At 52.5% G+C, this 24,804-nt stretch overlaps 1 protein-coding gene across 2 annotated transcripts in view; it reads right to left on the bottom strand.

Moving 5' to 3' along the window:
- Positions 1-24,804, bottom strand: part of EEFSEC (eukaryotic elongation factor, selenocysteine-tRNA specific) — a 256,685-nt gene that overhangs the window by 28,256 nt on the left and 203,625 nt on the right. The window contains exons 6-7 of one of the 2 annotated variants that reach the window (XM_055381498.2): positions 22,711-22,867; positions 18,221-18,386 (exon numbers count right to left, since the gene is read on the bottom strand). In XM_055381498.2, coding sequence (XP_055237473.1) covers positions 18,376-18,386; positions 22,711-22,867 — 168 coding nt within the window. In that variant the 3' untranslated portion in view covers positions 18,221-18,375. Of the gene's footprint in view, positions 1-18,220; positions 18,387-22,710; positions 22,868-24,804 lie in introns of those variants that run through there. The other variant, XM_019022999.4, reaches the window with a different exon arrangement.

Genomic DNA, 24,804 nt, shown 5'->3' with positions numbered 1-24,804 from the left:
GGAGGCCCAAAGATTCCCTGTCAAGGCCTGATATTCTGGGTTGATCCTAGGCCTCCAAGAAACCAGGCTGAGCATGAACTTCTGGGGAGAAGGCAGCTCTGATTATCAGATGGCTGCATCCATCACCCGGCGGGAACGGTGAGTCAGATAACACAGTGCTGGTGGGGGAGAGGCCGGCACCATTGGGGCCCCCTCCACCCACAGGTGCACATGTCCCAGCACCAGGTGACCCTACTTGCCTAGAGAAACCCTCTTATTCTGCTCTGCATTGTGGAGACGTGGACACAACCCACCCAACAGGTCGCAGGTGTACAAACTGTTTAATTCGGACTATGGGATAACATATAGCAGTCAAATGGAGTCAACCAGAACCGCTGACCAGAACAGCAAGTTCCACAAAGAAAACATCAGTGTTCTAATAACACCTGGGTCAGTGTGAAACCAAGTATGTAAAACGTAAAGCACGTACGAACCCTCCAGGCTGCTCAGGAGGCCACCCTATGCAGGAAAAGTGTGAAAGCTGCACATGTGTGTGAGGCCACCAGCCGAAGAGAGCATGGTGGAGGGCTTGAGCTGTACATTTCACTTCCCCCAAACAAGATAGGGGAAGGGTGTGAAGAGAGGTGAAGAGAGATTGAAGGATGTGACAAAAAGTTCACATCTGTCTGATCTTGCTGGTTACAGGGCTGTCTACTGTACTCTGTATGGTGAAAGTTTTTCACAGTTCAAAACAAATTTTATTTTTACTTTTAGAAAATCAAATAGTGATGAAAAGGGGATGGGAGAACAGGGGAGGTAAGATATAAAAGCCTCAGGTGTGCTCCTGGGCAGTCTCTGTCTAAGCATGAGGCTCTCGGGGCCTCGGCTCTTGTCCAGTGGGGATTGGGGTGCCCACCTCAGGCAGTCATCATGAGAAATGGCACCAAGCACCTTGCACCCAAAGCACCTAGAGTCCAGCCAGAGCTCTGTGGTCAGGCCCTGCTGTAGACACCCACTAATGGCATGAGACCAATAATCGCACCTTGCTCCCTATACCTTACATGCCAGCCTCAGAAGCCATAGGTCAGTCACCCAACACACAGGGGCCGAGGCCCTACTATGTGCCAACACAAGGTGGAGCATGTGTGGGCCCAGAGAGGCCGGCCACATGACTCATTCTTAGGAGTCCCTGGGCATTCATCCACCTCTGTGATGGAAAAGCATTGGGTGTGTGGGGACAGCTGACGGGACCCAACCTCATCTGGGGTGAGGGAGGGGCTCTTGGAGAAAGCTCTGTGACCCCACGAAGACACTCCTTCTTGGAAAGTCCTCAGTTTCCCTTTTGTTTCTGTACTTCCTTCTCAATTATTCCCAGATCACAGGGCCTCCGATTGCCGCAAGGAAAGATACCCCTAGACAGCCTCTTCCTAGGGGCCCCAGAGACATGACAGCCACAGTGAAGGCCCTGGCACCGCCCTGTGTGACATGGGACCATGCCCAGGGAGAGGCCAGCCAGCAGATGGTTTCTGTCCACTAGGCTGTGTTTATGTTAATTGCAGATATTTTTAACGTATTGTGTTACTCCATCCATCTTTGTGAACGGTCCGTCTTGTAAAATTCTTTTAATTATGTTATTTTTTCTTGCCTATCTTCATCATCTACAATTATTTATAATATCATTGTCTTTGTTTCAAACGCTGGGTATAAACATTGTTGTAACAGTTCTTCGATGGGGTTCATATAATTTTTACAATTGCTTTGAAATGCTTCAATGGCCAAAGGGGGAGGAGGCTGGCTATTCGTTTGGGGAAAAAAGGACACCCTGTAGTGCTCTCTGCGCTTGGTAAAGGTGCTCCTCCGTCAGGACGGCTTCCAGGAGAGGCTGGCCCTGTCAGGGCATTCCTGCACTGGGTGGGGGTTGGCAGCAGCTAGCTGGCTGCTGGATTAGGTTTCAGAGCTGCCGTCCCTACAGACATTGGGGCAAGATCCACAAAGGGCAGTGGCGGGCTAAGACGCCCAGGAGAAAGATGGATGGTTTGTTTTCATTTTTACAGGGATTTTCTGAAACCTCAACTTTCACCCCTCACCTCTCTTCAACTCTTTTCTCCCAACCAAGCTGTTTTCCAGAGTCTCCCTGGCCGACCAGTCAGCTGTGTGGGACAGAACCCAGTGGAATGCCCAGGATTGCCTGTGGAGAGTTTGCCCTCACCTCAGGGGTCACAAGCACATCCAGACTGCCCTGACAAAGCTGGCTTCAGGCCTCCCTGTGGGACGGGAGTGGGATGAGCCGTCTGGGAACAGCCAGCAACTTGGAGAAGTCAGCTGTCAGAGTCAGGCTGGCCTGCAGCTGGGGCCAGCAGCCAGCCTGGGGGTGTCAGGCACAGGAGAGAGGGCTGCCTGAGTCCTGTACTGGCTTTCCCACACTTGCCATGAACTCTCAGGGGCTCCTACGAGCAGCTCACCAGGCCCCCAGACCACTAGTACCACCACTGTCCACAAACACTCCTCCATCCTAGTTCCTCTGCCCAAAGACCCTCAGTGGCTCCCTGCTGCCTGGAGGTGGGCTTATCTCCCTCCTTGGTCAGTGTGCTAGGCCCTGGGGATGCAGTGGTGCACAGATCCAACATGATTCCTGTCCCAGGCGGGAGGTCACAGGCTGTCCTTGGATTGATCAAAGACTGACTCTTCTTTTAAGGCTCTGAGAAACCTCCCCTACTCTTCTGGGTGGTGGCTCCCTCCTGAAGGGCCTCAGATGGAGGAGGACTGTTGGCGTGCCCACATATGACAGGCCCTGGGTCTGGGCTCTGGGTTCGTGACTCAGCATGGGGCCAGGCACAAAGGGCATCTGGATGAGAGATGCAGGTGCTGTGAAGGACAAAAGCCATCTTGGTAGAGGTGCCTCTGGATTGCACAGGGTTGGGGTGACAAGTATACACTATGGAGATCTGCAGGTCAGAATCCAAGAGGTACTCTAGTCCCCAGTGTAGGAGGCTGAAGTGGGAAATTTTGGCAGACAGTCATAAAGATGCCAGTCTGTGAACTGCACGTTTTTCTCCACTTATCTTCTTCTTCTGAATCTCTTTAAAGAAACTTGGATATGGCAAAATGGTTGACTTTACTAGTTATCAAAGAAATGCAAATTAAAAGACACTGAGATGTCATTTGCCATGTAGGAAATTAGCAAAGATAAATAACACAGGGGAGCCTGTGCTGGTGAGGGGTAGAGAACAGACACCTTCACCCACTGCTGACGGAAGTATAAAATGGCACTGTACTTTTGGGAAACACTTTGCCAGGAACTCTTAAGAACTTTTTAAATGTCTGTGATGTTTTCATTTTAAAAATTAGAACAATTCAGCTTCTGAGGCTCCATCTTAAGAAAATACCCTACATATTAAAACAGAGATTTATAGACAGAGATGTTTCCAGCAATGTTATTTACAAGAGATGGAACATCCACAGATGCTTAGGTAGCCCATTAAGGCCTTGGCAAGGTTGGTTACTGTTACGCTGCATTGAAAACAATGGCCACATGACTGAACACAGCTCTTGCTATTGCTGAGTGTTGCATGTGCTTTTACATTTTACTGGACATTTATATCTTGGAGCATCTCCACCTAGGGCACATTCGGTATCCGTTTTACAGGTGAGGAAACTAAGGCTCAGCAAGGCCTGCTTGGTTATCTGGGTTGTAGACCTGGTAAGTAATGGTGCTGGGATTTAGACCAAGCTCTGTCTGAGCCCAGAGCCCAGGTTCTTAATCACTACATGGTTCAACTTCCCTTGAAGACCACAGAGTAAAACAGTAAAAGAAAAAAAAAAAAGTTTGTATAATAAATATTAATTGAAAAGAATCAGACACAAAATTATATACACCATATCATCTCAATCACATAAAAAGAAGGCTTTGCAGAGAAAAGACGGAAGAAACTAAATCAAAATATTAATAATGGGACTATGGGAGACTTCTTTTTATTTTCTTTAACATGCAAATCTCCTTGAATGACTATTACTATTATACTTCTAGGTTATTAAAAAAACAGTTTGTGAGGTTTTTTTCAAACCAGTTTGGATGGAAACAAAAGTCTGGGGCCAGGCCATGACCCCTGAGTGGGAGATTATGCTGCTGCTGGGCACGAAGAAGCCATGGGGCCTTCTGAGGCCAGGGGCCTTCTTCCCCCAGGTGGCAGAGGGAAATTAGCCCACAGTGTGAGGGTTCCCCAAACCTTTGGGTGCAGAACAATCACCTATTCCTGACCTAGGTTCTGACATTAAGTCTTTCCTCTTTCACAAGAATTATGAGACACTGCTGACTCTGCTGAGACTTCTGAGTACCAGTTAGGCACTGGTGAATCTTGATACGCCCACTGCTTGGCCAGAAGGATCATCTTTCCACCACACAAGTCAGTGTGCCAAGGCTAATGAGGATGAATGATGTATTTGCAACTGGGATGGTCACTGTTACTGGGGAGAGGAACAGTTTTCAATGGCTGAAGGGACAGAGGTCCTTCAAATCCTACCATGAACATACCTGACAAAACACAGCTTAGCTGGGGTCTGCCAGCTGATGGGTGGGACCCTGGAGACACTGGGAGACTCAGTCCAGCCCTCAGCCTAGAGAAGCTCACCTCTGGGGAAGAAACCCCAGCAGTCCAGAGGGCTCAGGAAGCGAAGCTGGCCCAGAATGCTGCGGGGCCCTGGGAAGGGCTGTGGCTGTGCAGGTTAGGGTGATGATGATGGTAAGGCCATGCCAGTGATGAGGAAAGCCCGAGCACAGTGGGCATTCCTGCTTGCAGCAAACACCTGCTGTTTCCGCCTACTTCTAGTAACAGCCCCTGGTTTTCCTTGGGGATGCAGGGTTGCAAAAGGGTGCATCCTTGGTGCCAAGAGGAGCACATGACCCAGGCTGGCCAGAGAACTGTGCATGCCCCAGGCTCCCGTGCTGGTCTGGGGATGGTGTGGGGCTCTAGCACTTTGGCGGGGTTACTGGGAAAGAGGCACCCTACTCCACTGGACTTGCAGCTGGAAGACCATCTATGGAGAAGCCTGCCTGGGACAGCTGCCTGAAGGAGGGCAGGGCTGAGTCCTGGGATCAAGCGCCACCTCTGAACTTTTTCAGGCACATGGGTCAATCTGAGGCTTCAAATGCCCCATTTCTCAGCCCCATCTAGCTTAAATAAAGGGTGGTGTTCATATAAAGGGTGTGTGGTGGAGATCACAGGGGTTTGCCCACTCACTCACTCATCCAAGAGTGAGCAGTGAGCATGTGCAGGCCACAGACTAACACAGCAAAGACCTTCCACTTGGGAGCACCTCCCAGCCCAGTAGTGGAATGAGTGTGGAGCCACCTGGGATTCAGACCTCTCTGTGCAGGGAGTGGAGAAGCCGATGTGGCACTGGAAGAGATGCGCAAAGGAGGAGAACGTTGAGGACCTGCTCCGTTTGAGAAGGGCAGGGAGTCTTCCTAGAGGTGGCATCTGAGCTGAGGCCAGAGCACCCAGCGCAAGTGGCAGAATGAAGGAAAGCTGCTATGGGCTGCTGCAGGGCTAGGGCTGGAGGGTGACCTGCGGTCCAGAGGGACAGAGGGAGGGGAGGCAGAGAAGGCTGGTGGGAGACCGACTGTGAAGCATGCCAAATGCCATACTAAGAGGGCACTGTCAAGGCAACTTCTGAGCATAGTGCCTGGTGTGGATTTGTGCCCATGGCGAGGGTGGGCAGGAGGTAAGGGGCTAGCAAGCAACAGCCACAAGAAGTGAAGTGCTCACCAGACAGACAGGTGCTGGAAGATGGCACATGAAGAGGCAGTGGCTTTACCAATCCCCAGACAGACACAAATCCTCACCACCAAAACTTAGCCTACACCTGATCCCCCAGGGACTGTCTGCAGCCCCTGTGAAGAGGAAGAGAAACACACTCGAACTCACAGGACAGTTCTAAGGGTCCAGGCACTTGGTACACATTTTCTTACTCCTCTATTACAATCCTGAAGGCAGGGACCACTCCTTTTTTTACATAGGACAAGGAAACTGCAGTTTAGAGTATTTCTTTAACCACCCCAAATGCTGGGCCAAACCAAAATGGGAACTTCTGGAATTCATGTTGGGCCCTTAGCTCAGGGCCAGGTGGAACAGATGGACAAAAATGAGAACAGTCAGAGGCAGAGAACACAGGGCTAAGAGCATGAGCTCCAGTGCCAGATGGCCTGGGCTCAAGTCTCAGCTCTGGGGCTCAAGTGCTGTGTGACTTGGGGCACTTTCCTTTACCTCTCTGTGCTTCTGTTTCCTCATTTGCAAAATGGCAATTTCAATAATTATAATACCTTCAGGTTTGTTGTGAAGAGTAAATTATATTATTATATATAATATGCTTAGAAAAGTATATGGCATACAGTGAGAAATATATTATTGTTTTCATTTTTTTTTTTAACAATTTCTAACTCTGATCACTGAATCATAAACATGGAGGAAAATCACGTCTCAGTGAAACTTCTGGCATTCTTTTATTCAGTGTGCGTTTATTGAGCCACAATTAGTGCCAGGAACTGGAATGGGGTCCCCAGTAGAAAGCCCCCTAGGTCTCCCCCACTCACCCACTGAGGCAAACTAAAGAAATCTGAGAGTGAGTGAGTGTGTCCTGACCGAATGGCCCACACTCAAAGGTTGATGGTGAGAAAAGCTCCAGGATGACTCTGAATGTTGGCCATAATAACGAAAAACAGCAGGAAAAATTGTAGGTACCTGACCAGTAGGAGATGGTGAGGTAAGCACGGTCTGCTTACACAAGTCTACAAGCACAGCCCTTGGAGGCGAGGGGAAAACGTGAACAGCAGCCTCTGAGGAAGCCCCAAGGAAAGCAGCAGTATGACCTGGGGGTCTGGTGTGGTGTCACGTCCAAAAGAGCCACACAGTCGATGACAGCACTGGGCACCGATGGTGCATCTTCAGGTGCTGGACCCTGGGTGGGCACTTCATACTCATGGTTTCCAACTGCACCCTCCAGAGCTAATGACAGACATCAGCACTGCCCTCGCATGCTGCAGAGGGGAGTGCAGCTCAGGGAGGCAGCGGGGCTGGTCCAGGTCTAATGGCCAGTGAAGGAGGTGGGCCTTCAACTCTCACTCCCGACCATGAGCCCTTCCCAGCCTGGCCAAGTGACATGTGGAAAGTGCTGGAAGGAAATGGAACCAAAAGTCCCTTGGGATGCTACTGGGGTGAGGAGACTGTGGGTGACTTTTTCCCCAGATTTTTAAGCTTTCTCTCTAATGGGACTGTGAAATTTTATGGGAGAGAATTGGCTTAAGATACGCATGTGATACCTGGATCTTTTTGGTTAGCCCCCTCCAGAGCTGACCCACCCCAAGGACAGGAGACTGGATGAATAGAGCCCTGCTGGGAAGGGCTTGGTATAGGCACTAGCCTGTATCTGTGAGGAGGTTGTGTGTGGATAGCAGAGCTCCCTGGACATGCACGTGGTGATCCCAACCTTCGAGCACTAAATAAACACCAGGTCACAGGAGCCCCAGCTAGGGGTTGCTCACCAACCAAAGGCTCGCTGCTGCTGTAGGTCCCTGGCTAACTACCCGGCAGCAGTGAAACACTCTGGCCCAGGGCTAGGTCCTGTGCGGGCCACAGAGGTTCCCTGGAGACAGGTTCCAGGAGTGGCCCTGGGTGCCTGAGCAATCCAATGGTTACCTGTAGCTCATCAAGTGCCATTCTAAACTCAGCTGGCTCTGTGGCCAGGTGAGAGGGCCCAGGTGGAGTATGCAGGCAAGAGCAAGGTGGGCCCAACATCCACACAATGGGTGCCAGGTTCTCTCACTTGTCCCTGCCTGCCTGGCTCCACATCACACGGAACTCCACACTCCACTGGCTCCCAGTTCTCTTTCAGCGTAAAGTGCTGGGGCTCTGCAGTCAGACAAAATGGGGTAAAATCCTGGCTCCTCCTCCCTTTCTCAGCTGTGCAACCTCGTGCAAGTCATTCCACTTCTCAGGGTCTCATCTTGACATTTGTACAGGGCAGATCAGTGAGACGCTCTTCAGGAAACACTCAGCCTTGGGACTGCTCTGTACATGTTTTCTATAGGTACAATTACAGGTGTTATTGTTATTACTCCCCTGCCTCCTCCTCAGACAGGAAGGAAGCCAGGAACAACTCAGAGGTTTCATGGAGGTGACATCTACAGCAGCAGTGGCTGGTGAGCACCAACCCTCGCTAGGCACAGCTCTAAGCACTGCTGTGAATACCTTGTTTACGTACAGTCAGGGGCCCAGCACCCTTCACCCTAACCTGTTTGTCCCGGAGAGGGCTGCTGTGCTGTGGTCACTAAAGGCAGTGTGGTCTGTTAGACATTGGGTGAGTGACGACCTACTAATAGTGCCCACCTCAGGGGGTGCTGAAGGAACAAAACAGTGGATTTCTATACTGTAGTGGATTTCAACAAAGCATGTCAGGTAGTCTGGCACACAGCAGGAGCTAAATGAACATCGGCAGCAACAGTGGTAGTAGGGGCAGAGCATGCTGGAGCACCCTGTCCTGCCCCAGGCCCTCTGTACCCCCAGCACCTAGCCAGGAAGGGGTTTTCCTCCCCTTGCTAGTGACTGTGATGACCAAGCGTCTCTGAACACATGGTAAGTGTTGTGGTGAATCCAAATCATGGGGGAATTTGGGGCAGGGAGTTTCCTGCTGCTGGCACATGTATTTGAAGGCTTCAGGGTTTTAGGCCCCTTGACCAGCTGCCATGGCAGTCCAGGGCATGGAGTATCAGACACAAGATCCGCAGAGCTGCCCAAGCCAAGATCATCCACGATAGAACATGGGCCGGCCTCTGATTTCTGGAACTTTCTCTCAGGTATCTAAGATTGCTGGTGGTTTGCTAAATCAAGACTTTCTGGAGAGACCCTCCAGAGACAGCCAATCGCAAGTTCCACTTTCCACTGCCTAAAATGTTAATTGTTTTATCAGTTCACTCTGCTGACTTTATTTAGGTAGGATAACTGCATATGGAAAAATACAAATTTTCCCTAAAACTACAAACTGGCAAATCTGGAAAGTTTTAGAGAGTCCTAAGCAAAGAGAAATAATTCCCAAAGAAAAGTTGCATTCACTGTGTAAGGGCCAGTAAAGATCCTGCACTCCTGGTCCACACCAGGCTGGCCAGAGCCTCCCTCCTCTCAAGGCCACTGGGCCCAGAGCTCAGGGCCCCCCACCACCAAGCACCCAGAGACCTCAGGATGGATGAGGCACTGCCGCCGGGGCCCCGGCTCTTGCAGGACCACTCTGTCCTCTCTTTCCCCATGGCCCTGTAGGGCCCCTACCATGGGGCTGGGACTCTGGGGGCATGCCTAGGCCCTCCTTGCTGGCCAGAGGCTGCCTACGAGGCCTGGGTTGGAATCTATTCTGGACATCACCCTCCTCATTCTGCACCCCAACAGGTTCTGGGGTGCATCCTGCCCCTCTGCCCTCCTCCCCATGTGCCCACTGCCCAGCCTCAGGCCTTGGCTTGCCCCCTCCAACCAGCTGCCAGACAGAGCTTTCTGACTGTGTTCCTCCCTGCACACCAACCACCAGTTCCTTCTGCCACTTGCTTAGACCAGTGGTTCTCAACTGGGGGATATTTTGGTCCCCAGGGGACACTTGGGAACATCTAGAGAAGTTTTTCATTGCTGCAACTTGGGTGAGGCTGTACCTAGTAAGAAGAAGCCAGGGATACCCACAAACACCCTGCAGGGCACAAGGCAGCCCCACAGTAGAGGATGGTCCAGCCCCAGTGTCAGCAGTGTCGATGGGAACCCTGTCTAGACAAAGGCCAGATACAAGCATGGAGGACAAGGCCTTTCGGCAGTAAGCTCCTCCTCCCCTCCTCCCCATCCATCCAAGGATGAGCCTCAGGTCTGGATTTGAGGTGAACAGCAAGGAGGCTCCCCAGGGCCTCAATTGGATTCCATGAAAGACTTCGGGTGAAAAAACAAAGAATTCCATTGCTTTTTTAAAAAAAAACTGCTCCAAAACCATCATTTTATATACATCAAAGGAGTTAATAACATATACAACACTTAGAACAATGTCCTACTCATTTTAACAAGCAATGAATATTAGTTTCTATTCCATATTCCCAGAATATGCCACTCTTTCCATCCTCTGTGCCCTAGCACACTCTGTTCCTTCTGTCCTGAACACCCTTCCTCCCTTTTCTCCCTGGGGAAATCTCCTCACCTTCAAGACAAGCTCAAGCCTCACTGCATCGGTAAAACTTCCCACCTTCACTCTGGAAGGGAGCAGTCACTCCATCCTCTTTCTCCAAAGCCCTGCAGGGCCCCTACTATAGTGCTTGCTCCTTTCTGTAACATCTCCACCCAAACAGTGCCCCCTGGGATGGGCCTAGAGCCAGTCCTCTGTGCTCAGGTCTGATGCTGGTCACAGGGAGAGGGGCAATGGCTGAAACAGAGCTGGGCTGGAGAGAGAGGGTGGGTGGTCGGGGAGAGGGAGAAAGAGAAGGCTTTGGGGGAAGTAGCAGCTCCTCTCCTCCCTCCACAGGCCCTGGCTTAGCCCCATGGGGATATGGGAGAGGGGTAGGATATCCCTAGATCTGGCTCCAGAGAGTCAGCTCTGCCTCACTGCTGCCAGACCGGGGCCTTTACTGTAACTTCCCAAGGGACCTGCTGGTGCCCCTCCTCCCAGGCCACAGAGGCATCCTGCATGGGGCACAGCTGCTGAGCTATGATACGGGTGGTGAGTGTGGGCCGCTGCACTCCCTCCACACAGCTATCTCTGGGCCTGGGCTCTGTCTTCATCACCTCATTGAACCTCCTAACAACCACCTTCACTAGTGGTCAAACCTAGCATTGCCTATGATGGGCAGACATCCGGATAGGACACACTAAGGCCCCGAAATCACCTCTGTAGAATTCCTTCCAAAAATGCACAGCCTGAACCCAGTCATGAAGAAATATCAGACAGACCCAAACAGTGCACTGGGAAACAACCAGCCTGGGCTCTTCAAAAACATCAGTGTTGTAAAACTATTGGTGACAGCACTGAGCGCAGGTGCCACCTTTCACTGACTCCCCAAGCATGGAAAACTTCCTAAGACACTATTGGGACAGTTGGGGAATCTGAAAATGGACTGTATCCTAGACAACATGGCATCAATGTCACATTTCTCCAGTGGTAACTGCGTTGTGGTTCTGCAGGAGAATGTCCTTGTTCCTTGGGGACATGTGCTGAGGGTGCAGGCACAGCAGCAGCACCAGGAGGAACCCTCAGCCGGCTCGGCGCACAGACAAAGCAGACAAGACAACACGGAACAATTGTCGAAGCCAAGGGAGCAACACTGCTCAATAAGCTTTCCACTCTTCAGTATGTTTGAAATTATTTAAAAAGCTAGGAGGGAAAGTCCTCAAGATAACCCACCTTACTGATGAGGAAACTGGGATTTTCAGAAAGGGTAGCATTCTAGCCAGGATTCCAACACAGGTCTGGCAGCCTCCGAAGCTCTTGTTCTTTGAAGGTACCCTGCTTCCCACATCCCAGTGTGGGCTGAAAATGCCAAGTGTGCACAATACCAGCCCTGCCAATGTCTCTCAGTAAAAGTTAATTTGGTCCTGGCAGGGGCTACTTTCCAGGCAGCTGGCTGGTGGTGCTAATGAAACCCCAAGGACAGGTTATTGGGGTTGCCCCAGAATCTGCTCCAAACAGAGCCTCTAGTTGCAGCTGGATGGTTGGAGAGAGCACATTTTAAAAGAGAAGAAAGTCAGTTTCATTTCAAACCCCAGAGGAACACACAGCCTCACAGCCCATTGTCTGAGGGCCTGTTATTTATGGGAACATAACAATATCCACAACCTCAGGGCTCATCGTGTCCCGTCCCTTTGGCACCAGGATGCGTTTTCACTTTTGCTCTATGCTGAGTTTCCAGAAGCCTCCCAGCTAAGTGGAACCATGGGTGATGTCCACTTCCATTGGAAACTTCAGGGTCTGGTGGGCCAGTCATCTAGCTCCTCTGAGCCTCACAGTGCCTTTGGGAGAAACAGGGCGATGGCCTCCTCTTGAAGGCTGCAGCAGGAGGAAGAGACGGCACATTAAGGACCTGGTGCCAACACAGAGACCACACATTGTGGCCCAACTGAGAATGGGAAGATTTCATGTAAAAATACAGATATCCAGGCTTTCTTGAAAAATTGGAAGTGGTAATGCCACCGTGGCTGTGCTACAGACCAGCAATATGGACATGGAGCTCAGCGGGCCCAGCCCCTTGGGTTTTCAGGCCTGGACTCCGGCACGTGTCAGGCTCACGCGGTACAGGCAGATGAGGGAAGGGGCTGGCAGCCCACTCCCAACGCCTGCAACATGCTGGGCATCCTTGCACACTGGTTTACTCCTCACAGTCCTTCAAGACAGGATTGTTACCCCCATTTTATCAGATGAAAACCGAGGGCTCCAAAGGCAGTGAGCTGACCCAGGCCCTTCAGAAGGATTAGCAACAGTGAGAAAGCTTCCGGGAAAGTGGCCCTGACCAGCAAGGCTCAGCTGAGCTACCACATCCAGGGAGTGATTTTAACATGCACAGTTGTCGTTGTTTATTGTTTTTTAAAACTCCTCTTTCTTAAAACACAGAAAACTTCATTTCTTGTTTGTGTTGTGGACTGTACTTCTTTTTTTGTTTTTTTTTTTGTTTTTTTTGGAGATGGAGTCTCGCTCTGTCACCCAGGCTGGAGTGCAGTGGCGCAATCTCCCGGCTCACTGTAACCTCCATCTCCCAGGTTCAAGCAATTCTCCTGCCTCGGCCTCCCGAGTAGCTGGGACTACAGGTGTGTAACCACTATGCCCAGCTAATTTTTAAATTTTTATTAGAGATGGGGTTTTGCCACATCGGCCAGTCTGGTCTCCAACTCCTGACCTCAGGTGATCCGCTTGTCTCAGCCTCCCCAGGTGTAGGGATTACAGGTGTGAGCCACTGCACCCAGCCTGTGGACTGTACTTCTGTGCCAAATGCAACCACCATCTGCTGTGACTGGCTGTAGCTGGAGACAGGACACACTCCAGCTGACCTTGTGCAAGGGGCTACACCCAGGATCTAGGCTGCGGCAGCACCATCCTGGCCCAGCCCAAGGGCATCAGGCCATGTGGCTGGCCCCATGGAATTCCTGAGGCACGGCTCTCCCAGTGGGTGGTGGGAGGAAGAACCATTAGGCAAGTGATCGCAGGAGGCAGCTTTTCAGCAGAGCCCTAGCCTGAGCTGGAGTCAGCACGCGTCACCAGTGCAGAACTGCATGGCATTCCAGATGAAATGGGTGACAGGAAAAGGGAGTCTTATTGTAGAGCCGGTTTCTTTGGAGGCCTGATGGAGCCAGTGATATGGCCAGGCAGGCAGTGGGGCCACAGCACCAACTGTTGTGCTTCACTCATCTCTGGGTCTGGTTTCAAGGCTGTCTCTCTCCCTATAAGGTGGGAAGGGGACATAAGTCCATAATCGGCAGCCTAAGTAGGGGTGCAGCAATGTTGCAGTCTCATGGCATCCCTGAGGTAGGCCTTGTGGAAACAGGATGTGGCTCTTGCTTACAGGCACAGGAGTCCACACAGCAGGTGGCTGGTTCGATGCGGAGGTGATACTCAGGGCCAGCAGGAATAGCCTGAGCAGCACCACTGTGGCACCGTCACCTCCAGGGGCACCGATACTCCAATTTGTCCTCAGACCCCAGTGCAATGCCACTTCCGAAGGAAGCCTTCCCAAGCCCAGACTCGGTTGGGGTCCTACTGTAAGATCTCATGGCATTGTGCACCTTCTGTGCACAGCATGCATGTGGCTGCCAATACACAAATGCTCAGGAGAAAGTCTGCCAGTGCCAGCATCCTGTTACAGGCTGAACTGTGTCCCTTCAAATTCATATACTGGAATCCTAACCCCCAGACTTTAGAATGGGACTGTATTTGGAGGCAGGGCCTTTAAAGGTGTAATTAAGATGAAATGAGGTCTTTAGGTTGAGTTCTAAACCAAACTGACTAATGTCCTTCAAAATAGAGGTTGGGACACAGACACGCACAGAGGGACAGCCATGTGAGGACACAGGGAGAAGGCAACCGTCTGCAAGCCAAGAGAGAGGCTGCAGGAGAAACCCACCCTGCAGACACCTTGATCTTGGACTTCCAGGCTCCAGAACTGACAGGAAATGAATGCCTATTGTTTAAGCCACCGCGTCTGTGGTATTCTGTTATGATAGCCCGAGTTGACTAGTACACCAACCCAACAGCCCCATGAGCTCAGGGGTCATGTGGGCTGTGGCTCACTGTGGTCTTTCTAGAACCCAACACAAGGATGACACATAACAGGGGCTCAAAAGCACACTGTTGAACAGAGGAGTGATTAGCTGTGAATTCCCGGGGTGCAGGGACTGTGTCTTGTTTGAGCCATGTGCCCAGAACCCAACACTATGTCTGATACCAGAAAAACACTTTCCACACACAAGAGTCGGTGCTTGGTAAAGAAGAGCTAGCTAAAGTCAGAGTGACTGTGTGAGGCCAGAGCACTCCTGTCTCTGACCTTGAAAATCAGGACCCCAGCTCCTGCTCCTCCTCCTCCTCCTCTGTGCCCTCAGGCTGACTGCCAGGGCACTGGGGTTGGTCTGATTTCCTCCTCTGCAGAACTGGGGTGATGACAGCCTGGCTTCCCTGGGCTGCTGGCAGGATTGAGTGGTCAGACTACACAAGGGCGTGCTGCCTGGCACAGGGCATGGGCAGCAGCTGATTGTACTGCTGACATTGTCTCAGCCTCAGGCCCTGCCTGCTACCCTCCGGATGGCTGTAGGCCCTCATGCTACAAGTCACCCAGGCCAATTCCATTCCTTCTGGTCGCCAGCCCATATGGACCAATGCCCCTGGCCATTTCTTAGAACCATAGTTTCTATTCTTAGAGTTACTTGCCTGGGACCTCACCAACACACTGGTCCCCCAAAACCACTGAAGGGGTATGTCCCCAACTCCTGCAGGCCTGGCCCAGTCCATACTAAATGACCCATATTTCTAGCAAATAGAGCTTCTGGGACTTAGGCCCTGACAAATCTGCCACCTTGTGAACCTGGGTCTGAGAGCCCCTGAAAATCTGTTGCCTGGTCAGCAGAGAGGTGCATCAGCTTCTGGGCTGAGCTGAAGCACTTGCTGCTCTGCCCTGTACTGGTCCCGGGAGAGACATTGGCCATCCAACGGCTGAGGCAAAGTGGGGCATCTGGGGGATGCCTCTATGATTTGGCTTCTGTTTTCAATCAGGAGGGAAAGGTATAATCCTTGTTTTTGACCATGCAAAGTGCTTTCCAGGGTCAATAAATTGGAGAGGTCCTTGTGGCACAGCCAATCCCTGCTTGAAAGGTGGCTGGTTAATCTCCTGTGAAGCAGCCTGGCATGAATGCAGCACCGGGGCTCCTACAGGCATCGTTTCCCAGTGCTCTGTGGTAGGGACAGGGCATGGGTGGGAGGATAAAGTGAGGCCCTCAGTGGACATGTGAGCTACCCCACCAAGAGGAAGGGCTGGCAGGTGAGGGGTGGGTGCACACAGCACACAATTCCAGCCACCACTTAGGGAGCCCCTGCCATAAGTGGATACTATAGGCAGTCCTCTCCAGGGATTCTATGATTAAATTTTCAGCCTTCCTGGAAATCAGAATGACTAGCTCTGGGTTAGCACTGAAGAAGCTGAAGCACAGACTGGAAAGTGGCTGGTTCCAATCAGAAGGGAGCCTGGGATGCCCCAGGAGACCCTCCAGGTAACTGGCCCAGTGGCCCCTGCAACCTTGGCCTCGTCTGACCCGTCCCTCTCCTAAACCAGAGAGTGGTTCACAGGAGAGTTGTCCCACTGGGTGTTGGCCCAGGGCTCTCCATCCACTCAGGGAGCCCCCTCCCCACCCAGGCCTTGTTTCACCTCTGACCCCCTCCAGCACCTAGACAGGCCTGTACACGGAGGGCCCAATAAATTGTGATGAGGGACAGAGGAGGATGGGATGGGATACCATGCTGAGCCCTGAGACACTTGATTCAGCACAGGGGCCACGGGCTACCAGCTGGAACCCCAGAGTCCTGGGAGAAGGCTGCAGGGCTAAGAGAGCAGAGCCAGCTGGCAGGGCTGGCACTGCCCTCAGCAGCAGGTATGCTGTGCCCACTTACTCCTGCTGGCCCCTCTGCTCCATCTCCCTGGGGCAGACAGAGAACTCTGGCCCATTCACTTACTAGCAGTGTAGATGTGAGCAAAGGGCCTGTTTCCTCACCTGTGGGTTGGGGCCACGCTGCCATGCAGGCTGTGGAGGGCTAGACTAAATGGCAGCTCCGGGACAGGGTTTGGGAGGTGCTCTTGGCCTTCCCAGCCCCTGCTTCCTGCCAGTGCATCCCCACAGCAGTGCTGCAGGGCCTGGGGGTCAGGTGCACTCCACAGAGGAGTGGCTTGAGCACTGGCAGAGTCAGCAGTAGATGAATGAGGCTGGAAGAGGCCCTGGAGGGGCAGTCTGAGAATTCACATGCCCACTGTGTAGGCGAAGGAACTGGAGCTCAGGGCAGGTATGAGGGCCAGGTTCCCGACTCCCCATGGTCTTTCCTCTGTCCTGGCCTTTTCCTGACCCTGGCCATGAGGCTGGACCGACCACTGGCCACAGGGTTCTAGCGAACATCACACATCTGATTCTAGCTCTCTAAGCAGCCTTCTGCTCCCCGCTCGCCCTTCTGCTCAGAAGGCTACTCCTCCAGGAAGCTTGCTCTGGCCCTCCTCTCAGGATGGCCACTTTCCCCCATTCCCAGCCACACGTCCCAGTGGCCACTTGCCACGCTGACTGTGAATGGCTGCTCATGTCTCTGCCTGTCCCACAGGGAAAGCACCTTGGGACAGGACTCTGAGAAGGATCTCAGTATCCCCCGCCCGAGCCCTAAGCCTCAACTAGGTTTGCTGAGCTAAATGGACTGGCAAACCCTGGATTGATTAATTTATTTCCATTTTTGTAGGGATGGGGTCTCGCTTTGCTGCCCAGGCTGGTCTTAAACTCCTGGCTTCAAGCAATTCTCTTGCCTTGGCCTCCCAGAGTGCTGAGATTACAGGGGTGAGCCACTGTGCCTGGCCCCCTTGTTTTAAAGATCAGGAAACTCGAGCCCTCCCCCAAGCTCTGTTCCTAGGCAGCAGCTTCTGAGGGAGTCTGATGAGGTTGGTGTCTGTCCACACTGCTGAGGTTCTGGGGAAGCCTGTAGCACACAAAGCACCAGGCTGTTTGGCCTCCACTGTGAGGCTGCAGAAAACAGAGCTGAGAGTGGCCCTCGTGGGCCTGGGTACATTCATTTGTTCATTCCAGTCCAGTCTATTCCACCAAACTCCTTCATTTATTCATGCATGCAAGCAACACTTCCTATTCCATGTAAATCCATCCCCTTCTGCATGGCACACTGATGGGCATAATTCAGAGTCATAGCCCCTGCAGCCCTGGGGGTGGGCACAGGGGCAGCATTGGGTGCAGGATGGCCCAGGAGCCCTCCTCAGGACCCTCTTCAGAGGTGAGCAGCAGTGGCTTTCCTGACTCCCTCTTCCCAGGGGCCATATGGTAGTCATTTCAGGCCCTCTGTCCAAGGGCCCACTGAGCTGAATGACCAACCCTTCCCTTCTCCTGCACACCCTGAGGAAGGGAGATACACTTCAGTGCCTCACCCCCAGCCCTGCCTATAAGGCATCATGGTGTGGGGAGTCTCAAGCAGAGTGGTTGAGAGTGAGGTGCTCTGGGTTCGAATCTCAGGTGTGGATGTTTGCTACCTTTGCCCAAGTGTCTGCTTTGTTCTGGCTTTCTTGTGCTGAGTGCCCACCTCTGTGGCACACCTCCCTGGGCACAGACTATCCTAGCCCTGGCATGCAGCAGAGCGGTTTGAAATGGTCTGCTTGTGCAGTGAAACGAGGTGCTTGTTGCAATGGGAACACCAGCAACTGCACTGCCCATCCTGCCAGCCCCAGTCTCCTCAGCTGTACAGCGGGCAGCCCAACTGCTATACATCATAGCCCACATTTTGGGGGCTGTTTCTCCTCCTCCTGAGTGCTGGCTCCCCTGATAATCAGTAAATAGAAGCTCCTTCTGGGGTCTTAACTGTAAGTATGGTTCTACAAATTTTTTTTCTTTTTCTCATCTGGAGTACATTAATTTGTGATTAGTAATAATCAAAAGGTTATTAAAGATCACCAAAAGTAAGATCTCTATTTTAGGGTTTGAATGAGAATTCTGGCTACTCACAAGACCAAGTGCCTGAGATATGAGTACCCTCTTGAGCTCCCGGCACGTGAGCAGCACCCGCTGCTAGGATGAGGCCGCGGCTGTGGCCTTGAGTGGGCTATGTTCTCAATCACGGCTCTCTGGCTAGTATGAGGTAAGTACTTGCAGCTCTGTTCCATGTTCAGTTGTTACCTGGTGAGAATCAGTGACACATGGGCACGCGAGTGGTAATAGGGGCCTGGGGCTTTCCGGTAACAAGGCTTTAAGCTCCGCATGCCCCTCAATGCTAAAGCAGACACACACATGAACTGTCCCAAATCAGCTGGTTCAGGAGCACACTGTGGGAGAGGGGCCACTTATCATGAATTTGGGCTATTCAAAAAGCTTGCCACATCTTGGCAGGTACACAAAACAACAGCCCTGGGAGATTTTAGATTTACAGAGCATTGTTTCAGGAGATAAGATCATGGGCACATGTGTGTCCTTTTCTGTCCTAGAGTAAATGCCCAGTGACTCAGAGCTGTCATTAGGAACAAGTCTATTCAGCTTCTCACATGATTCTTCTCTAGTTGGGAGTCATCAAGGTGTTCTTTTCTCCCTGCAAAGTGGGAAAAGGAGGGGCTGCGGAAGCTATTGTCCCACCCGCCATCCAGCCTGCCTCTGTGAGTGAGTGCTGATGCCTGGCACACTGAGGCAGAGGGGAGGGTGGCAGCGGTGGGACAGACGGCTTGCCAAGATGAGCTTTGGGAGCGCAGCCTCCCAGGTGCAGTGCTTCTCCAAGCACCACATGGGCCTCCCAGCTCCAGATTCTTTGAAGACATGACTGCTCTCTAGGGGCATCAACAGAGCTGATGGAGAGGGGTGAGGTGACACAGACAGACCGTGGGAAAAGCCCTCAGGCTCTCTGCTACCCGGCCCCCACCTGTGAGATGGAGATAACAAGACCCACTCCACCCTACAACCCTTGGGAATTACAAGTGATGCTATGACTTGGACAGGAACCTCCTCCATGTCCAGCTCCTTCCTCCAACTACTCTCTCACCACTAGCAGAACTCCCTAGTAGGTTCCTACCGGCAGCTTGTCAGGCCTCCTATCCTCCCATGAAGTACAATTCTGCAAATGGCAAGGTCTTTGAAGGGAGATGTTTTGTAAATACGGGGCTTTCCAACCTTGAGATCCCCCAAGACTCTCTGGGAAGGCTCCTTGGATATCAGGAAGGATGGGGCCGTCCCCCAGCCCTCTGATTTCCCATAGCACATTCTGGGAGTCAACAGCCCTAGCATCAGGACCCTTGTCTCCGAGGCAAGAGTCTGTGGCTCCTTAAAACATACTGTTTGCATATTACGGTTCAGCTTCACCTCATGAACCTGAGGGCCAAGTGTCCTTTCTAAAATTCAAACAGGAGTTACGAGTTGGTAGGGGTCAAACCAGGCCAAAGGCATGCTTTGTTTAGCACAGACAGTTGTAGTTTTTAATCAGGAGATATTACATAAAAATAAAATTAGATAAAATGAGACCCCAGGCTTACGTTCCCATATAGTGAAGAGTTGGCAGGACCCACACAGCAGCTCTCCAGGTCACCATAGTCCCCACCACTCCCTATCACCTGTCACCTGGCCTCTTCAACACCTGCTTGGCCTTCCTGGCATCTGACCTTGCAACCCAAGGTGAAAGGCTGATGGGAGGAAACCCAGGGGACTCTTCATTCTGCCTTTCCCAGCCCAGATGCCCTGTAGAGCTGGCAGCGAGGCCCATGAAGTGCATCTGAACCCAGCCCTGTCCACGAGCTGCAGGCTGGGAGCCTTACCTCTCATGGCACCAAAACCCAGGCTTCCCCACCCTGCATGTCCAGGCTGCAGCTAGCAATGCACTCTCTCTCCCTTCACCTGGCACTGGATGGCTCAGGCTTCCTGAAGATTCTTTCACAATTAAGGCACTTCAAAAAGGTTAAAAGGGAGGAATCAGCAGGGAGTGGGGGTGGGAGGGATGGAAGGTGGTGGGTGGGATGGAGGAATCTGACCAGTGATATTTAATAAAAAGCTTAAAAGCCACAAACAGGAAGCAGGCAGACTAAAAAGTCAACATTGACCAGATGAAGGAATGTGAACTCTAGTGGACTGAGGCAGTGTCCCTATACCCCTCATCCCTCCACTCCCACCCCAGCACCCCGAGAGGCTCCCTCCACTCCCACCCCAGCATCCCAAGAGGCTCCCTCCACTCCCACCCCAGCACCCCGAGAGGCTTCCTTCACTCCCACCCCAGCACCCCAAACAAGACTCCTCTTGGTTCTTGCCTGCCCTGGGAATACCCCAGCTCTGAGTTTGCCTTGGGCTACAGGAAGGGAGCTCAGGGGAGGTCAGCGTGATCCTAGCAGTTCCCAAAGGAGAAGACCATAAGCTCTTCCCTCTGCCTGGTCCAGCAGGGCCCCAGAGCTGTTTAGGGGAAGGATCAGTGCTCCGCAGTATGGCCCCCGACCCAGCTGGAAGAATCCCAGGATCCTTCCCTCCCAGAAAGCTCACAATAGCCCAGGCAGGCATAGGCACGAGGCCCTCGGGGACTGAGGTCTGGACACTGGCCTGTCTGGCTCATGCCCCCTGCATGCTCCCTGGAGTCCAGAGAGGGGCCCTGTGGGCTCCAGTCTCTGAGGACAACCCACAGCCAAACTGAAGCGATGCACAAAGACTCCTGTTTGGCTGAGGTGAGGACTCAAAGCCACTATGGAGAAGTGGGGAGGACAGGACAGAATTTTAGAGCTTCACCGCTGGAGGCCTCCCATGGCTGGGTGCCTCTGCCTCCCTTGCCCCAGCCCCACCTTGACAGAGGCCTTAGGGGCTGCTAACAGGGAGCAAAGTGCCCTGGATAAGCAATGCCTCTGTGACCATTGCCCTTGCTCATGAGAAGGCAGATGCTATCTCTAGGCAGTGGAAGGACTTTGAAAGGAAGGGGTTCCCTGGCAAGGCTGTCAGGAGAGGGAAGGGTGCTCATGCCACCTGTGAGCACCGAGGCAGCTGGGGTCTCTGTTTTCCAGCTGGAGCCAGGGCACCACCTTCTCTTTAGGAGATTTGACACAAGAAGCCATAAACCAACCTTGGTTGTTCCCCTGATCCAAACCTCCCCACAGCTTTCCATCCTCACAGGATCAACCTCGAGTCCTGGAGTTATGTAGAGGACAGTAACATGTCAATATAAAATCAGGAGTGGGTAAAGGTGTTCCCTGTAAAATTCTTCAACTTTGCTGTATGTTTGAAAATTTTCGTAATTTTTACTGTATTATGAAATATAACAGAATTGTACTGGATTGGTTGTATCTGGTACAATTGTACAGGAGATAAAGGATAGTGGAGAGCTGGGGGTGGTGACACACAACTGAGTCCCAGCTATTCAGGAGGCTGAAGCAGGAGGATGGTTTGAGCCTGGGAGGTCAAGGCCTTAGTGAGCCTTGATTGCATCACCGCATTCTATTCCACAGACAGAGTAAGACCCTTTCTCTAAAAAAAAGATAGTGGCTCATGACCCATTCACACGAACACAGGCTTTAGTCCTTCCCACGGTCCCCAGCGCACAGTATGAACCCTGGCCTATGTCCTGCACACCTCTCTGCTCAGCACACTTCTGCCAAACAACTGACCTGCAAATGCACTTGAAGCTCACTGTCACCCCAGGACCTTTACATTCACTTCCCCCTCACTGTGGCATGCTCTCCCTGACTACCCATGTGGCTCCTTCCCTCCCTCTGTCCTTCCCTGATCACCCTATCCAAAGCAGCATGCTCAGCAATTCCATCCCGTCCCTGCTTCATCTTTCTACGTGGTGCCTACTGCCATCTGACAGGGATTTCTTTAGTATGTTTATTGTTTGTACCTTCCTACAACTGTAAGCTCCATATCCCCAGCACCAAGCACAATGCTTGCAACACAGAAGAATATGATGCAGTGTAGGCTGAATAAATGCACAAGTGATTGAAGGATGAGTTCACTGACAAAATCCAAGGGCTCTCCAGCAGCAAACACACACCCTCTGACCCAGCCCACGGAGAGGCCCCAGCACAAACTCAGCAGGTGGTGCTGAGCCTGGGGGTCTGTGCTGGGCAAAGGAGGGTGACAACTCACATCTCTGGAAACCTTACCACGTGCCAGGACGGTATGCCAGGCCCCCAGCGTTCTCCCTCACCAGCTCTTCTCCAAACTGCCTGTAAGCTCAATCTTATTCCCGCCTCCACAGAGAAACCAAGGCGCGGGCCCAAGGCCCCCTCAGATGGTAAATGGTGCAGTGGGAACTCAGACTCCAATCTTGACCCTGCTCAGACCAGATCTTCACTCCACATCCAGGCTCTTCCCAGAACCCATACTGGCTTCCCAGCCAGAGGCCATGCTGCCATGCAGGCCAAGTCACCCCATGTCTCGGCAAAGGCAGGATTAGGAACCTAAGCCAAGGAGCGCCACCTTGGCATCACCTCTGCCATCTCTCCATGCCCTGCACGGTGTCCCTAAACCGGGAGGAAGTGGCCGCACTTACCTGGGACGTGGATCTTGAACTTGCCGCTCTGGCCGAAGGCACTGTCGATGATACCCAGTTCCCCAGTGGACAGGTGCACCTTGAGCCCCACGAAGAGCTGGATGTTGGTCTCCTTTTTGAACAGGGAGCGGCCGATCACACTGTAGTCATCCATCGCCTGTCCCCACACACCCAGCCACAGAGAGAGGGCATTAGTGGTGCACACTGAAAGAGCTGTGACTGTGTGCCTAGCCCCGGCTCTCCCGGGCCCTAGGCATGGCTGGCTGCTGCCCGCTCTAGGAACCCTGTGGGTAGCAGGGTGATGAGCCCACCTAACAGATAATAAAATGCATGGGAGCAGGGCAGAAACCTGAGACTGGCAACTGCCACTATAACAACGGGCCCTTCAAAACAGGCATGCTGTGAGCACTTTCCACAGATAGCACCTCAGTCCCCACAGCAGCTCTGTGGCGCCACTTTACAGATGAGGAAATGGAGGCACGGCAGAGTTCTGTCATCTATCCAAGGTCACAGAGCACAGGGGGTAGAAGTAGCTTTGAATTCAAGCCCCTGTTGCAGGCCCCACCCCACCCCTGGGGGGCCACAATGACCCAGCCTGTCCACAGGGCACCTGCCCAGAGCACTCTCCTTGAAGCTGTCACAGTCACCCGGGCCGCTCCTGAGCCTGCATCCAAGGCCTTCTAGAACTGGCCTCCTCACTCTGGTTTCCCCTCCCACAGGAGCCCGAGAGCCTGGCCTTTGTCTCCCACCCGCTGCACACACCCCTATGTACAGTGGCCCAAGGCTTTACTCTTGCTCACTCTAGCTGTGCCTGGAAGCCTGTCTTGGCCTGGCCCACTTTTCCTCCACAGCCCTACCTCCCTACCTCCATGACACCCTCCCTCAGTCCAGGCAGAATTGCTCCTTTCCCTGGCCCCTGTTGGCCATGGCCAGGTCTTTGCAGAGCTCATACCTCCTGCTGGCCATGTTGGCCACTGCTGTCTCTTTGTGGGTGCCCAGGCTGAGAGGAGGGACACACATGTCTGTGAAAAAGTCAGCTTGGTCCAGCCCTGATTTCACCATGAGCTATGTGCATCCTGAACCTTCTCCCTAGAGGCTTGATCAGCGACTGGAAGTGTCACTCCCTCCCTTCTGAGTCTCTGGCAGCTCCAGCCCAGGTACTGCTTTTGGGATGGCAGCATGGCCAGGTGGCCTTGCCTGCCCCACCCAGCTCCTCACCCCACCCCTGCTCTGTAGATCCTGCCTCCAGTAGCAAACTTGGGCCCCATGATAAGAAGTGCCCACCAGTCTGGCAGCTGTTATGGAAATGAGCAATGCACACACCATCTGGACCATCAATTTCACTTCTAGGAATGCATCCCGCTGATGAGCTTGTTGGAGAAGATGTCAGGAGAGGATGGGAGATCCACCCGAGGTCACTCACTGCAGCAGCAAAAGCTGACAATGACTTAGAAGTCCAGCCTGAGTTCAAGAAGTGGAGCACAGCCTCTAGAGATGACGATGTGACCACAGAGGAGAGTAGGCAGTGTGTATGGACAGATACAAAAACTAGAGTATTGTGTTTCACGTTAAAAAGCAGAGTGCGAGGCAAAGGGCAAGTTGCAGGCTGTGTATGGATGGGGGCAGGGCAGGGGTGGATACACAGAAGGAATCAGGAGAAACTGATGCCTCCAGGAAAGGGAGCAGGGTGCCTGGGGACTTTTCACCGTACACCTTTTCTATCTTTGGCTACTGAAATACATGAATGCATCACCTGTTTGCAAATAAGTTAATAGAATTTAAAAATGTAAAAACAAACCAAGAAGTGCATTTCTTCTACCCACACACCAGGCGGACCTCCCATCCTCTCCTGACATCTTCTCCAAAGACAGAACATTTTCCTTTGATGGCTTCTGGTCCAGCAAGGGTGACAATTGCAGCCCTCTGTCCCCACCCAGGCAGCTTTCATCAGTTCTCATGCATTGTGGTCACCCCAGAGAGCTACTACTTGGGCCTCTGCATAGCTAGGCCCTGGGGTTACATCTGACTGAGAAATAAGACCTGTCCTCCAGCATTGCAGTGTCCAAGAAACAAAAAAGGCACAGTCCCTGGACT

Source organism: Gorilla gorilla, chromosome 2, assembly GCF_029281585.2.
Source record: "Gorilla gorilla gorilla isolate KB3781 chromosome 2, NHGRI_mGorGor1-v2.1_pri, whole genome shotgun sequence".
Taxonomy (NCBI): Eukaryota; Metazoa; Chordata; class Mammalia; order Primates; family Hominidae; genus Gorilla; species Gorilla gorilla.
This window is presented reverse-complemented; position numbering and strand designations above follow the sequence as displayed.